General features: G+C 45.0%; 1 protein-coding gene across 1 annotated transcript; it reads right to left on the reverse strand.

Moving 5' to 3' along the window:
• Nucleotides 1–2,517: 2,517 nt before the first annotated feature.
• Nucleotides 2,518–4,901, reverse strand: LOC128839551 (uncharacterized). Its single transcript, XM_054032626.1, has 2 exons — nucleotides 4,029–4,901; nucleotides 2,518–3,034 (listed from the first exon to the last, which is right to left on the reverse strand). The coding sequence occupies exons 1-2, from the start codon at nucleotides 4,603–4,605 to the stop codon at nucleotides 2,559–2,561; spliced, it is 1,053 nt and encodes a 350-aa protein (XP_053888601.1). The 5' UTR covers nucleotides 4,606–4,901; the 3' UTR covers nucleotides 2,518–2,558.
• Nucleotides 4,902–12,461: the final 7,560 nt, after the last annotated feature.

Genomic DNA, 12,461 nt, shown 5'->3' on the forward strand with positions numbered 1-12,461 from the left:
ACAGAAAGCCTCATAATGCCATTATGTAAGTCAATGGTATGTCCTCATCTGCAATACCGTGTTTGCAATTTTAAGAGGATATTGCAAAATTAGAGCAGGTTCAGAAAAGGACAATGAAGATGGTTAGGGGCATGGAAAGTCTTTCTTAGGCCTTGTCTACACTACGAGAGTAGTTCGAATTTACTTGCATTGAATTTTTGGAATCGATATTGCAAAGTCGAACGTCTGTGTCCACACTAAGGACAGTAATTCGACTTTGTGAGTCCACACGAATGGTGAAAGCGTCGACATTCGAAGCGGTGCACTGTGGTCAGCTATCCCACAGTTCCCGCAGTCCCCTCTGCCAATTGGAATTCTGGGTGTAGCCGGCAATGCCTTCTGGGTAAGAAAATGTGTCGAGGGTGCTTTTGGGTAACTGTCGTCATCCGTCCATCACTCCCGCCCTCCCTCCCTGAAAGCGCCGGCGGGAAATCAGTTCGCGCACTTTTCCAGTCATTGATAGCGCGGACGCCACAGCACTGCGAGCATGGAGCACGCTGCGACCATCGCTGCAGTTGTGGCCGCTCTCAACGCCTCGCAGCTTATCATACAGGTTTCCCTGAGGCAGATGCAGAAAAGTCAGGCTAGGAGGCTACGTTACCGCGGTGATGTCCTGAAGTCTGAGAGTAGCACAGACCTCTCAGAAAGCAGGGGACCCAGCGCCGAGGACATCACGATGGCAATGGGTCATGTTGATGCCGTGGAACGGCGATTCTGGGCACGGGAAACAAGCACTGAGTGGTGGGACCGCATAGTGCTGCAGGTCTGGGATGAATCCCAGTGGCTGCGAAACTTTCGCATGCGGAAGGGAACTTTCCTGGAACTTTGTGAGTTGCTGTCCCCTGCCCTGAAGCGCAATGACACCCGGTTGCGAGCTGCACTGAGTGTCCAGAAGCGAGTGGCCATAGCCCTCTGGAAGCTTGCAACGCCAGACAGCTCCCGGTCAGTCGCGAACCAGTTTGGGGTGGGGAAATCTACCGTGGGGGTTGTTGTGATGCAAGTAGCCAAGGCAATCGTTGATGTACTGCTGCCAAAGGTAGTGACCCTGGGAAACGTGGAGGCGATCATAGATGGCTTCGCAGCGATGGGATTCCCAAACTGCGGTGGGGCCATAGATGGAACTCACATCCCTATCCTGGCACCGGACAACCAGGCCACCCAGTACATTAACCGAAAGGGCTATTTTTCCATGGTGCTGCAAGCACTGGTGGACCACAGGGGACGTTTTACCAACATCTACGTGGGATGGCCGGGCAAGGTTCATGACGCTCGTGTTTTTAGGAACTCTGGTCTGTTTAGACGGCTGCAACAAGGTATTTACTTCCCGGACCACAAAATAACTGTTGGGGATGTGGAGATGCCTATAGTCATCCTCGGGGACCCAGCCTACCCGCTAATGCCCTGGCTCATGAAGCCCTATACTGGCGCCCTGGACACTGAAAAAGAACTCTTCAACTACCGGCTGAGCAAGTGCAGAATGGTGGTGGAGTGTGCTTTTGGCCGTCTCAAGGGGAGATGGAGAAGCTGACTGACTCGCTGTGATCTCAGCGAAACCAATATCCCCATTGTTATAGCAGCTTGCTGTGTGCTCCACAATCTCTGTGAGAGCAAGGGGGAGCCCTTTATGGCGGGGTGGGAGGTTGAGGAAAATAGCCTGGCTGCTGATTACGCACAGCCAGACAGCCGGGCGATTAGAAGAGACCAGCGGGAAGCGCTGTGCATCCGGGAGGCTTTGAAAGCTAGGTTCCTGAGTGAGCAGGGTAACCTGTGACTGTAAAGTTTGTGTACAGAGAAGCTGAACCTGCCCCCGTTTCTTTACCCAGTTAATGTTGACTAACCTCTCCAGTTACATACCCCCTTCACCCCCTTCCAACACACGTTTCGAAATAAAAATAGTTCTACTTTGTTAATGCACACCATTTTCTTTAATACTGTTTTCGCGGGAATTTTTTAAAACTGGGACACAGACTGTGGTGCGGAGCGGGTGTAGTGTAGTGACGCGAATGAAGCTTCTAAACTCAAGGATTGACAGGCTCCGCTGCGGTGGGATGGTTGTTTCAACGGAGCCTGTCACCCCTCCTGATCGGGACTGTGTGTATGGGGGGGCTATGTGACTTTGTGGCAGGGGGAGGACGGTTACAGATCCCCTGCTGCGTGGCTCTGTGATCCTGCATAAGGACCGCCGCTTAAGATCTGTAACTGCCCTCCCCCGCCACAAAGTCACAGAGCAACACACCCCCCACCACATAACATGAAAACAACCTCCCAGACTAACCAGGGTAACTAGTCACTGCATCACTGCACTGTGTATGTGCCCTGCTGCTGTGCCTGCCCCCGCCTATGTACCCTGCCAAAGGTGACTGTCCTGTCCAATTACCAACCCCCTTTCCCCTCCTCCTCCAAAAGAACATGATTGAAACAGTAGTTAACAGAAACGTATTTTTTATTATCAACTACACATGGAACTGGGAGGTGAAACTTGGACGGGGGCTTGTGTCAGGCGGGAAGGAAAGAACTTGTCAAGTTTTGGGGAATGAGAGCCTTCTGCTACTAGAGCTGTCTGCAGGGGTGGAGTGAGAGTTAGCAGGGACTCTGCCGCCTCTCCTTCTTTGCACTTTGGGTGAGATGGGTATGGGACTTGGTGGCGGGGGAGGGCGGTTAGAGATGGACTGCAGCGGGGCTCTGTCCTCCTGCCTCCGTTCCTGCAGAACATCCACAAGGCGCCGGAGCGTGTCTGTTTGCTCCCTCAGTAGTCCAAGCAGCATTTGAGTCGCCTGCTGGTCTTCCTGCCGCCACCTCTCCTCCCGATCCATGTTTGCTTGCTGCATTTGGGTCAATTTCTCCCGCCACTGGGTCTGCTGTGCTGCCTGGGCTTGGGAACAGGCCATAAGTTCAGAGAACATGTCCTCCCGTGTCCTCTTCTTCCTATGCCTAATCTTCGCTAGCCTCTGGGAGTGTGATGCCAGGCTACGTTGTGAGACAGTCGCAGATGTGGCTGTGGGAATGGGAAAAAGGGAGTGAATTCCTCAGAAAGATAAATGTAGTTGTGAACAAAGAACATAGTCTTTCTCTGTGAACAAGACCATGCACAGCACCTATCACATGCGCACTCAGCACAAGGTCGAATTCTCGGCCTTCGCATTCAGTGCCTGGGGTCTTCCACAGCACATTTGAGAAGCGGGGCAGCACAACGGAATTTCTGTTGCAGGTAGACATGGTAAGCCGTAGACTTGTGGCAGTTTAAAACTTTTATATTACCACTGGCCTCATTTCACATTTAAAGCAATGTCAGTCCCTGCTGCCAGCAATCCGGCAAGTGGGAACTCTGCCCCTGTCCCACCCCCTCGCGGCTGTCCCCAGGAACGATCCCTTTCGGCAGCCCCTCTCCCGCCTCCACCGCGTGGCTGCAAACCAGCGGTTACAGTTCTGTAAAGGAACGAGCAAGCAGTCCCAACACTAACATTCCCCTACCTAATTCAAAGCAGGTCACCATGGGCGACATCACCCTGATGAGGATCTCTGACAGCGAGAGAGAGAGAATGCTCCGGGAAAGCCTCCAAAGACCAGGGCCGTATGCCGCCCTGCTGTGCAGAGCAATGATTCCCGAGTACTTGATAGTCTCGTGGCGCGGCAACGTCTCGTACTTCGGAGGACCCAATAAGGCCGCTCTCCCCAGGAACCTCATGCAACGGCTTTCCAATTACCTCCAGGAGAGCTTCATCGAGATGTCCCGGGAGGATTACTGCTCTATCCCTGCACATATAGACCGCATTTTACTCTAGCTGCAGTAGCAGGGACTAAACAGTAGAGCGGCTTGGGCAGGACAATCACGGAAAACCGGACATTGCTAGATTTTTTTTCAAAACTTGCACTGCCCATGACTGAACCGTTAAGTGCCTAGGGCAAAGTAATCATGAACAACCCATTCTTTTAATTGTTAATATTCCTGTTCTGTTAAAAATAAATGTTTAGATGTTTACAACACTTACTGGCTGATCCTTCCCCAGATTCTGTGTCCGGGGTAACGGCTGGGGACGCTTCGTAGGGGATCTCTGTAAGGGTGATGAAGAGATCCTGGCTGTCGGGGAAATCAGCATTGTGAGCGCTGCCGACTGCCTCGCCCTCCTCATCTCCTTCCTCATCTTCCCCGTCCGCTAACATGTCCGAGGAACCGGCCGTGGACAATATCCCATCCTCAGAGTCCACGGTCAGTGGTGGGGTAGTGGTGGCGGCCGCACCGAGGATGGAATGCAGTGCCTCGTAGAAACGGGATGTCTGGGGATGGGATCCGGAGCATCCGTTTGCCTCTTTGGTCTTCTGGTAGCCTTGTCTCAGCTCCTTGATTTTCACGCGGCACTGCGTTGCATCCCGGCTGTATCCTCTCTCTGACATGTCTTTTGAGATCTTCTCATAGATCTTTGCATTCCGTTTCTTGGAGCGCAGCTCAGAAAGCACGGACTCATCGCCCCACACAGCGATGAGATCCAAGACTTCCCGATCAGTCCATGCTGGGGCCCTCTTTCTATTCACAGACTGCACGGCCATCACTGCTGGAGAGCTCTGCATCGTTGCCAGTGCTGCTGTGATCGCCACGGTGTCCAGACAGGAAATGAGATTCAAACTGGCCAGACAGGAAAAGGAATTCAAATTCAAATTTTCCCGGGGCTTTTCCTGTGTGGCTGGTCAGAGCATCCGAGCTCGTACTGCTGTCCAGAGCGTCAACAGAGTGGTGCACTGTGGGATAGCTCCCGGAGCTATTAGCGTCGATTTCCATCCACACCTAGCCTAATTCGACATGGCCATGTCGAATTTAGCGCTACTCCCCTCGTCGGGGAGGAGTACAGAAGTCGAATTAAAGAGACCTCTATGTCGAACTAAATAGCATCGCAGTGTGGACGGGTGCAGGGTTAATTCGATGTAATGGCGCTAACTTCGACATAAACGCCTAGTGTAGACCAGGCCTTAGAAAGAAACTGAAGAGACTGGGATAGTTTACTTTAGAAAGGAGATGAATAAGAAGGGCCATGATAAAAGTATAAAAAATAGTGAATGGTCTAGAAAAGGTAGAGATTTTGCTCCCCTTGTCTCATAACAGGACATTCAATGATATTAAAATGTGGCCAATTCACAACAGGTAAAAGAAATACTTTCCCACACAATGTGTAATTATTCTGTGGAAAGTTGGGAAGTACAAGAATTTAGTAAGATTCAAAAAGGGACTAGACGTTTATCTGGATAACAAGAATATCCAAAGTTGTAACAGTTAATGATCAACATTTTGGAAGGGATATTAAACCTCATGCTTCAGGTTTTAAACCAATCTCTAGTTATTAGACATCAGGGTAACATGGTGGCGGGGAGGGACATGTTTTCCCATATCTGCCTACTGCAGATTCTTGCACCTTCCTTGGAAACGTCTGCTACTAGTCAATGTCAGAGACAGAACACTGGATTAGACGGACCTCTGGGCTGATCCAGTAAGATAAGTATGTTCCTATACACAATGCCATAGCATGCAGTGGGTTTTTACCTCTCTCGCTATTATGCACCATAAATAAGTTGGACTGCATTTTTCTTTGTAATATGTAATTTGGTCAATGAATAATTTGGTGAAGCATTTTCTATTTTGTAAATTGCAATGTTCTGATTTATTTTGAGTGCAGATAGTTAATGTGTAGAAACCTTTGGTCTCATTAAAATGGAGACCCATGTATTCTACCATTCCATATCTCTGCTTCAGTCTGATATATTACATTGCCTAACGCACAGCCATCTATAATTCACTATGCAGTTACCATAAACATAGTTTTAACATTTCTGATGTCTGCGAGTAATTGAAAATACACACTAACAATAATAAATCACAGTTGGGGAGACTTATCCCTTACTAATCCCACATGATGAGTTTATCACTGTCTGCTGAGAAGTGGCAGATGAAGACTGAAAATCTGTGTGTTTACCATAACATCTAGAGATTTGGATAAGATAGGGACAGATGGAAAACATACCTCTTGGCCTTTGTTATTAATGCATTTATTATTTGTTTATAGTTTGTGGTTAGAGCACTACATGTCTGAGAAGGTTACTTTTATGAAATGGAGACAGAAAAGTGTATCTAACTGGTACAGAGGGGCTCCTCCAGCGAGACCCACAGAAGGAGTAGTGTAGCATTATGCCTAATGATGGTAAGATTATTATTATTTGCCTACAATCTCCAATCATGTATCAGGGCCCCATTGTGCTAGGTGCAGTATGAACTCATAGTAAAAAGATTATCACAATTCTAAAGAGTTTACAATCTAAGTAGGCATACAGCCTCCAGAGGTACTTGGTGGGGCTCAGTCTTCAGCCAACAACTGCAGGGAGGTAGGACCGTCGCTGTGATCAGATACATCTTGTGGGGGGCATTAAGCATGACCATCAGCACTGGCCAACTTCCACTCTTGGGACAGGTTGCCTCCTGTCCAAAAGCCTGTAAGTCCTCTTCCCCACTGTGCACCCCTGCTCCCATGTCAAAATTTGACTCATACTATATGCCACATGAAGCTTTCCTTTTAGTACTATGTTACATATTAAGGGGAAAGTTGTGTTTAAAATATGCAATTTGGCATAGTGAGGCTAAATTGCCTGATCTAGGCTGTCTGTGACATATTGTATACAGTATGAAAAATGACATTTTTATTTTCATGGTGATCCTTAAAAAGTAAATGCATAACATATGCAAAGTACTGAAGTGCCTAAACTCCAGTTTCATATTCACAATGCAAAAACACATAATGCACCACAATGCAATCTACAGAAACCCATACTGTACATCTGGTTATAGGACACTCTTCATTAGTAAATGCCATTTCATTTGAAAAAAAAAAAAAAAAAAAAAAAAAAAAAAAAAAAAAAAAAAAAAAAAAAGAGTTACTAGATCTTCCCTTTATGATAATTTTCTATTGAATGGGGCTCAACTCCCCAGAGAGAAGGCACTGTGCAGACATTTGTGGCCCTCTGGCACTGCCTGTCCCATGTCCTGAGACCTACAACATGTGAGAGGTCTCACTGTCTAGGAACACTCATGGGCTGCAGACTACAAAATCTCTACTGCCTTTACCTGGGATATCACCTCTCTCTTCCTTCCAGCAGGAAATCAGAAACCTGTCTCTGTACCCTTGTATAGAATATTTTTTATTTTCTAATAGGTCACCTTGACTTCTGTACTTATATAATGTATTTGCCAGTTGTATATGGAACAGAAAGTATGGTATTGGGATGTTACTGTTTGTTTTACTCATATCTGTATCCAGCTTTATGGTGTGAGCTTTCATGTCTCTTTCATCTTCTCAGTACTTTCAGTCCTGATGTGCCTCCATTAATGTAAAAGATTTACAGCTGCACCTCTAGGAATGCAAAAGTCTCATTTCTATTGTACCACCTTGCAGTTAGGACACTAGTAGGCCTGGGCCCTGTGAGAGACTACTCCTATGAGCCAAAGATTCCAACGTCTAAGCATATAAAGAGAAATAAAACAAAACTAATGTTTAGAATTGAAGCTCTGGGCCCAAAACACCTACTTCCAGACCTGATGACTAATATTCTCCAGGGAGGGCTAGCCTTAAAGATCACTTGCAAGTTGTACCTGGTGCAGAATGTCCAAACTCCCACAGAGACAAACCTCATGGAACTAACCAGGACAAAACTTGCATTAGAGAACCTATTAATCTGAATGGTGAGTAGCCTTATTTAGATGAAGGCCATGGCAGGGAGGAAAAGCAGAGCAGTTTCTTGCCATGCAGTTGTGCACCCAGCAATTCAAAAGGCCTATCCCGGATATTAGATTACCAGATGCTCAGGTTTTTACTAATCCATTAGCTATTACAGCTGCATTCCAGGGTTTTTATAAGAAGTGCTACAGCTGTGAATCCATTAAGTGTCTCCTGAAGGGATGATGGACTCTGGAGATTATCACTCACCTCTCCTTCAAAACAGAATGGAACCTCCCCAGTGGCCTCATCACACTGGAGAGGATCCAAGATAACCTCATATTGTTTAATCCTAGCAAGTCTTTGGGAGGGGGAAATGGAGACAGGGACAGCTTTCTCCCTGAATTCTCTGAGTTCTTACCTTCAGGTGTTTCCTGTTCTCCAGAAGGTGTGTGAGGACTGACTATAAAGGTACTTTTGTCACTCCCCTGAATTAGGTTTTCAGAGACACAATGGCAGCATGCAACATATTTAGTTATACACCTGTCTCCTTGAAGGTGAAGAAACTCCTGGTAAGGTGTTGGTCCAGATGCCTAGAAAACTTGATCCCCATACCTTGGGCCTGATTCTCTTCTACTACACAGGGTTTACACTGGTGAAAAATAGAAGAATCAGGCTCCTTTGCCAATCCATTGGCAAAAAGTGATCATAGCAGAGCCCAAGATCTGTCCCTCTCTTTACAAGATTAATTAAAATGAAAGAAGAATTCTCACCTGCTCAGCACTGCTCACACAACTAACTGTCTAAATGTATTTTCTTCTGGCTCCTTCAGAGCATGGAGTACATGGTATTGTCTTGAATAGAGATGCTCTGTTGTTGATCCCTTCTCCCATGCCACTGTAAATATAAATGTAGCAGTGTGCCCATATTTTGTTCCTCATAACAAATCTCCCTCCCAAAAGGCACCTTTGCAGACTCTTCATCAGGATTTAAAAGTAGTAATCTTTGTACAGCATTAAATATGAAATGCTAAATTCTTCAGCTGACTCCTCTTTTCATCTTCACAACTTATCTACAAGCAGGTTATGACTTGTGGGGATGTATCATCCCTACACCAACCCAATGGAAAGTTCCATGAGGAGGTAAGGGTCACGATGGGACACTTGCAAGGTAATAAATCATGGCCTTATGTAAGGCCCCCCTGGTGGTCTAGGGATTATATAAGATGAGGTAAACAAGGTAATAAATCATGGCCTTATGTAAGGAACGGTTGAACCAATCGGTGTGGGGCTATACATGTGATAAACACATGATTCTCCTTCTTGTCCAATCCGTAGATGTGTGATTATAGCCTAATTGGGTTATGTAATGTTGAGAAAAACTATAAAAGAAAGCTTGTAATAAACAGAATTCAGATTCAGCTTGCAACCACATTGGTCGTGTGCTTTATCCGCTCCGCATGGGACCCCACAATGACTCTTTCAGATTTGTTTGCTATTTTCAATCACTGGCACAAATGATTTGCCAAACATATTTTAGGCTGCAGGTTGTTTATGGCCTGTCTGCTATAAATAACCAGGGATGGCTCTGATTAGTCACCTTAAATCACATGTTTCTGTTCACTGATTGGATGGCCTAATCTTTATAACCAGGAGGAATACCTGAATAAACCGATCAGGGAGAGGGAGCACTTCAGAGAAGGGGAAAGCAGAAAATCAGCAATTGCGCAGTCCTAGAGAACAGTTACAAGAACATTTCCCCATTTCTTTTGCACAAGTACATTATGTTTGGCTATGTATGAAGACCCCAGATTTAAAAACACTTGGGTTCCTTCATTATTGAGGGAGAAAGATGTAAGCCAGATAACTGACACTGTTGCACTTACAGAGTAATTTGGGTATAATGTTTGTCCTATGCATTTGTTAACAAGTCACAGGGCATCATTTTGGAAAAACTGGGGGGACGGGGAGAAATTTGCTATCCTAATGACCTCATCTAAAGTTTGGGGGAGGGGGAAGGGAGAAAAACCAAGGTATGGAGAGCAACTTCCCCCTTACCCCTTAGCAAATCATGCCCCTGACAGCTTTAAGTTTGTTGCTCCTCTTTCCCGTATATGTTTAGACTGTGAGTTTCACAGTGCAGGCTTCATGCCTTCTGCAACATTTGGAAAGTGCTTAGCACACTAGAGAAGGACACCAGAAATAAGTAGCAATTTATAGCCCCTCTAGCACCCCAAGTAGTTGCATATGTTCGTATACATGCATGTGAGAGGTACTAGTTGTGGAGAAATCCTTGTCTGGCTCATTTACTTACCCAAGCACCCGGCAGGTTCAAGGAGTTGCTAAATATCGTCCACATCCCCCCAAGCAACAACACAGAGAATTTCAAATACCTCCCAAGCAAATTAAAACCCCTGATCTCCATTGTATGTCACTCCGTTATTGCCAGTCAGGCTGCATAGTCGTTATTTTGTGTGCGCATATGCACAAAATGAGTCCAAGTATACTTCTCCATCTCAATATATTAACTGAGTTAGAGCCAGGACTCTGGTCTGGGATTTCAGGCAACACTGTTTTACTGCTGTGATTTGTCCCACCCTCCCAATAGAGAACCATATTTTACACCATACACTAGCAAACAAAACACTATAGTCAAGCAATTTCTCCTACAGAATGGACAGGAAAAGAATTATTTTTTGTTTTCAACGATTGGAAGGTACTCTCACTCTATGATGGTGGAGCCACATAAATACGACAACTGGGGGAAGCCATCTTTGCTGCCCTTCGCCCTCAGGTGTGCTTAACACTGCAGTTGTATACCTTGGGAGATATTCTGACAATAAAAATTCAGGACTCATTAGGTAGCACAAGATTCCATACCTGCTGGAGACACTTTTACAAAGCACCTCTGTGCTACAGTGGGAAACTGAGCAGGGGCTACCGATAGCTGAGATATTCTTCCAGCTTTCCAAAATAGTATTTGACTTAGGCAAATCTCTCCATATTAACGTAACAAGTCAGGATGATTTAGAAGATTGTTTTAAATAGAACTCATATTCAGCCACTATGTTGGTAAAAGAAAATCTCTGAAGTGTTCATTAATCATTGTTAAGTTACAATGAAATGTCTATGGAAGTTCATACGATAACCACAGCAAGACCACATGTATTCATTATGGTAACTGCTACTTATAACAAATAAAAATGAATTAATAATGTTGGGATACTCAAATGAATAGGCTGGCACTTCAGTACTGAAATATTCAGTCTCTTTTTTTCCTAATATCATTCACAAACAACGTTCAGAAATTCAGTCCTGGGTTAAGAGACTGCAAATCCACTTCCAATGGAGTTGCCCCCTCTTAAATCAGATGTGACTTTGGCCCTATGTTTGGAAAGCCCTCCAGCTGAAATGAAACGAAACCCATATTTTAAGGATTAGACACATTTGTTTGGAGTGAGGAGTGTGACAGAGATGTGCATTCTTTTTTATTACCAGAATCACATCTCATATTAAATGGAAACAAACATGGCAAAAGACACATGATTGATCTCCCCCTCCCCCCCGCCTGCAACTCAAGTTTTAAGCTTGCCTCAATTTTAATCTTGCTCCAAAATGTCATTATTTCATTTCTAACCAGTCTTTGTGTTTGATTTAGTTTTGTCCTGCATAAATTTGAAAAGAAATTAATCTGATAAAAAGAACAGGTAGGAAAACCTAAGCCAGAATCTTCTATTGTTTACAAATCTTTTTCTATTATAAAGATCTGATCAATACATGTTTAACCTTGTTCCATTTTTAAACGGCTTTGGTCACAGTAATTCAGTTCTTTTGAAATTCAGTTAAATGTCAGGGCTGGATTTAATTATGTTCATTTTCATGCATAGCTGATATAACACTTGGGTGTGGATCTAATCTTCATGCTTCCTTGAATAGCATGTGCGGATCACATTTTAACTCTTAGTGGTACTGTTAGGGGCTCCAAAACTTATTTTTTCTGTATGGTTTGAGAGAAGGTAAGCAGGCCTGCTTAGGCAGAGTCTTTTGCTGGGGTATCATAGTATAGTCAGGGAACGTACAGCCTAGAGGCAGAAGGGAGTGAGATGCATATCTCCACTCAAGAGAGGTTATGTCCAGGGGAGCCTGAAGCCTAGACCCTTGCTGAACCAAAGAGGGAGAATACAGGTGCAGCTGGCCTGAAGCGTGACAGATGGTACTCCTGGGGTGTCACAGTAGTATGATGCTACTTTTTTCAACAACAGTTAGTTTGTAAGTGCTCAGATTTGCTCAGGGCAAGCCACTAACATAGGTAAAGTGCATTTCTATTACATACATGACAGACATTCAGAAGAATTACTCTGTTCAGTCACACAACTTTAAGAGTACTGTGGGCAGTAAACTGACCAAACAGATTACTGCTATAGGATAGTCTTTTTTCATGGTTGCCCTTCCCCTCAAAATCATCTCAGACTCATTAAGATGTTGGTAAGTCTGGAATAAGAGATTGTTGGTTGTCCTCCATTATAGTAAATTGCTCTGATGTCTCAGGACAATTTCCAAATCTGAGGCCCTATACAGCAGACCTTAGTCCCTGCAAAACTACTGTTTGTTAGAAGTGCTACAGGTTGAACAGCCCTTTGAGTCCAAGGTATTTTTCATCTGTTAGATAAATTATTGAAAATATTGTAGCCTAATTTCTTTCCCACCCCTACCATTTATCCATACAGCTGAA

Source organism: Malaclemys terrapin, chromosome 6, assembly GCF_027887155.1.
Source record: "Malaclemys terrapin pileata isolate rMalTer1 chromosome 6, rMalTer1.hap1, whole genome shotgun sequence".
Lineage (NCBI taxonomy): Eukaryota > Metazoa > Chordata > Testudines > Emydidae > Malaclemys > Malaclemys terrapin.